The following is a 1,655-nucleotide window of genomic DNA, read 5'->3' as shown; positions in this document are numbered from 1 at the left end:
GTTTACCAATTAGATGTCTTCGTGGTACATAGCAGTACGCTAATAAATAACTTGCCTGTTGGAAATAATAACAAACTCCATGAGCAACAACCGTGCTGCGAAATGTAATAAAACCGTTGTGTTCACGATTATGAGTAGCCAAGCTAAAAACCATAATCATAGTGGGAGATTTAATTACTGATAAGAATAAAATACTTAGAAACTTAGGAGCGGAAAAAACCAAACCTGAATTGATGTGATTTCAGACAATCTTAAAGCAACTGATATTACAAAATCTCTTGAAAACTGAAACAAATAAACAGCAAATATATGCACACACGAGACAAAAGTTGGTGTTGCCGCGATGTCGAATGAAGGAAAGAATGAGAAAATAAAGTGTGATGGTCGACTTCAGGCGAAATTTTCACCGCATTGCTTGTTTCCACCATTAGACAAAATACGGCTTTGTTCTATGAGTTTGATAAATATCGTGCATATGCCTCTGTCAAAAATTATTCACGTCTCTTGTCAAATCAGATGAATTTCCAAATGAGATTTTAGTGCCAAGGGAAATTATAAATTGCGCACAGCTAACGCGGTTACGCTAAAACTAAGATGACCAGAAACAATTGGCGGTTAAAATTTAGCTGAAGTGGACCAAGCTGAATTTCAAACACCTCTGCAGGAATAAAAATTCCTACTTCTCACGCCCCCCCTGGAACCTTCCTACGCCCCCCTAGGGGGACGCGCCCCCCTGGTTGAGAAACACTGGTCTACATGCTACAAAATAATTAATTATACCATTCGCAGTAGATAGAGTACAGCATAAATTGAACAGTTGTTGCATTGTAGAATTTATTAATTAATTTTTTCGTAAAATTAACAACAACCTTCAATGACACTTTGCAAGTTATTATTATCAAACAATAAATAGTAATGATTACAGTCTGCTGAAATACATGGCAGAAAATATAGCAAACATAATACATCACAAATGACAATAAAATATACGAATATGCATACATTTATCACTTTCTACATTTATAAAAAAAACAACCGCGATAACTGTAAGCTGTCGCTGTATTCCATAAAATAATATCTGAACTTGAAAAGTATCATTGTGAAATAATGATGAATTACATCAAACTCGAGATGCTTCTGTTATGAACACTAAAGATACTAATTACAGAAAAAATTGTTCAGGATTCCCTGAACTGTTCAATCGATCTATAACTAGAGATTCTTGTTCATCTTTCAACCGATCTCCAAATTCCACCCATCGATTGTAAGATTCCAATGCCTGCTGACACTTCTTCATATCACATTCGCGCAGACTTCCTGCGTTTGTAAATAAAGAAGCCATTCGTTGACGTTCTGCAGCAAGGTCCTGGCAAGCAAATTCAGATATTCAGATAAAATTAAATTTTAAAGTAATATTTTTTGTTTCAAGTACAGTGTTTTCAAAAAGTGCAGCTGCCTTCTGAAATGGAATTTGGATTTGCTTGACGGCGAGCACTGCGAATCACATTCAACGCCGTCACGCCAACCCAGATCCGTAACTGACATGAAGTACGCCATGAAAAAGTAACGCTGCGCTCCCTCCCCATCTTGCATGAATCAAACACGCCTGCAATATAGAACACGGGTGTGAACCCGCATTAACTATTTAACTCCAA

At 36.8% G+C, this 1,655-nt stretch overlaps 1 protein-coding gene across 1 annotated transcript; it reads right to left on the bottom strand.

Moving 5' to 3' along the window:
- Positions 1 to 552: 552 nt before the first annotated feature.
- On the bottom strand, positions 553 to 1,557 carry Tsp_13853 (putative dual specificity protein phosphatase 22). The gene is made up of 5 exons (XM_003367627.1): positions 1,513 to 1,557; positions 1,214 to 1,366; positions 1,037 to 1,078; positions 710 to 759; positions 553 to 583 (listed from the first exon to the last, which is right to left on the bottom strand). Exons 1-5 carry the CDS (start codon positions 1,555 to 1,557, stop codon positions 553 to 555), a joined length of 321 nt encoding a protein of 106 aa, XP_003367675.1.
- Between the last annotated feature and the right edge of the window lie 98 nt (positions 1,558 to 1,655).

This window comes from Trichinella spiralis (genome assembly GCF_000181795.1).
Source record: "Trichinella spiralis strain ISS 195 chromosome Unknown Scfld3945, whole genome shotgun sequence".
Lineage (NCBI taxonomy): Eukaryota > Metazoa > Nematoda > Enoplea > Trichinellida > Trichinellidae > Trichinella > Trichinella spiralis.
Note: the sequence above shows the minus strand (reverse complement) of the source record. Positions and strands in the feature narration are given on the sequence as shown.

Excerpts from the sequence above, each read along its gene's own strand:
- Tsp_13853 (XM_003367627.1), bottom strand. The coding sequence starts at position 1,557 with ATGGCGTACTTCATGTCAGTTACGGATCTGGGTTGGCGTGACGGC. Across the intron at positions 1,367-1,512 it reads ATCTGGGTTGGCGTGACGGC|GACCTTGCTGCAGAACGTCA; the intron begins GTTGAATGTGAT and ends TTTGCTTGCCAG. Across the intron at positions 760-1,036 it reads GACAGCTTACAGTTATCGCG|CATGTAGACCAGTGTTTCTC; the intron begins GTTGTTTTTTTT and ends ATTATTTTGTAG.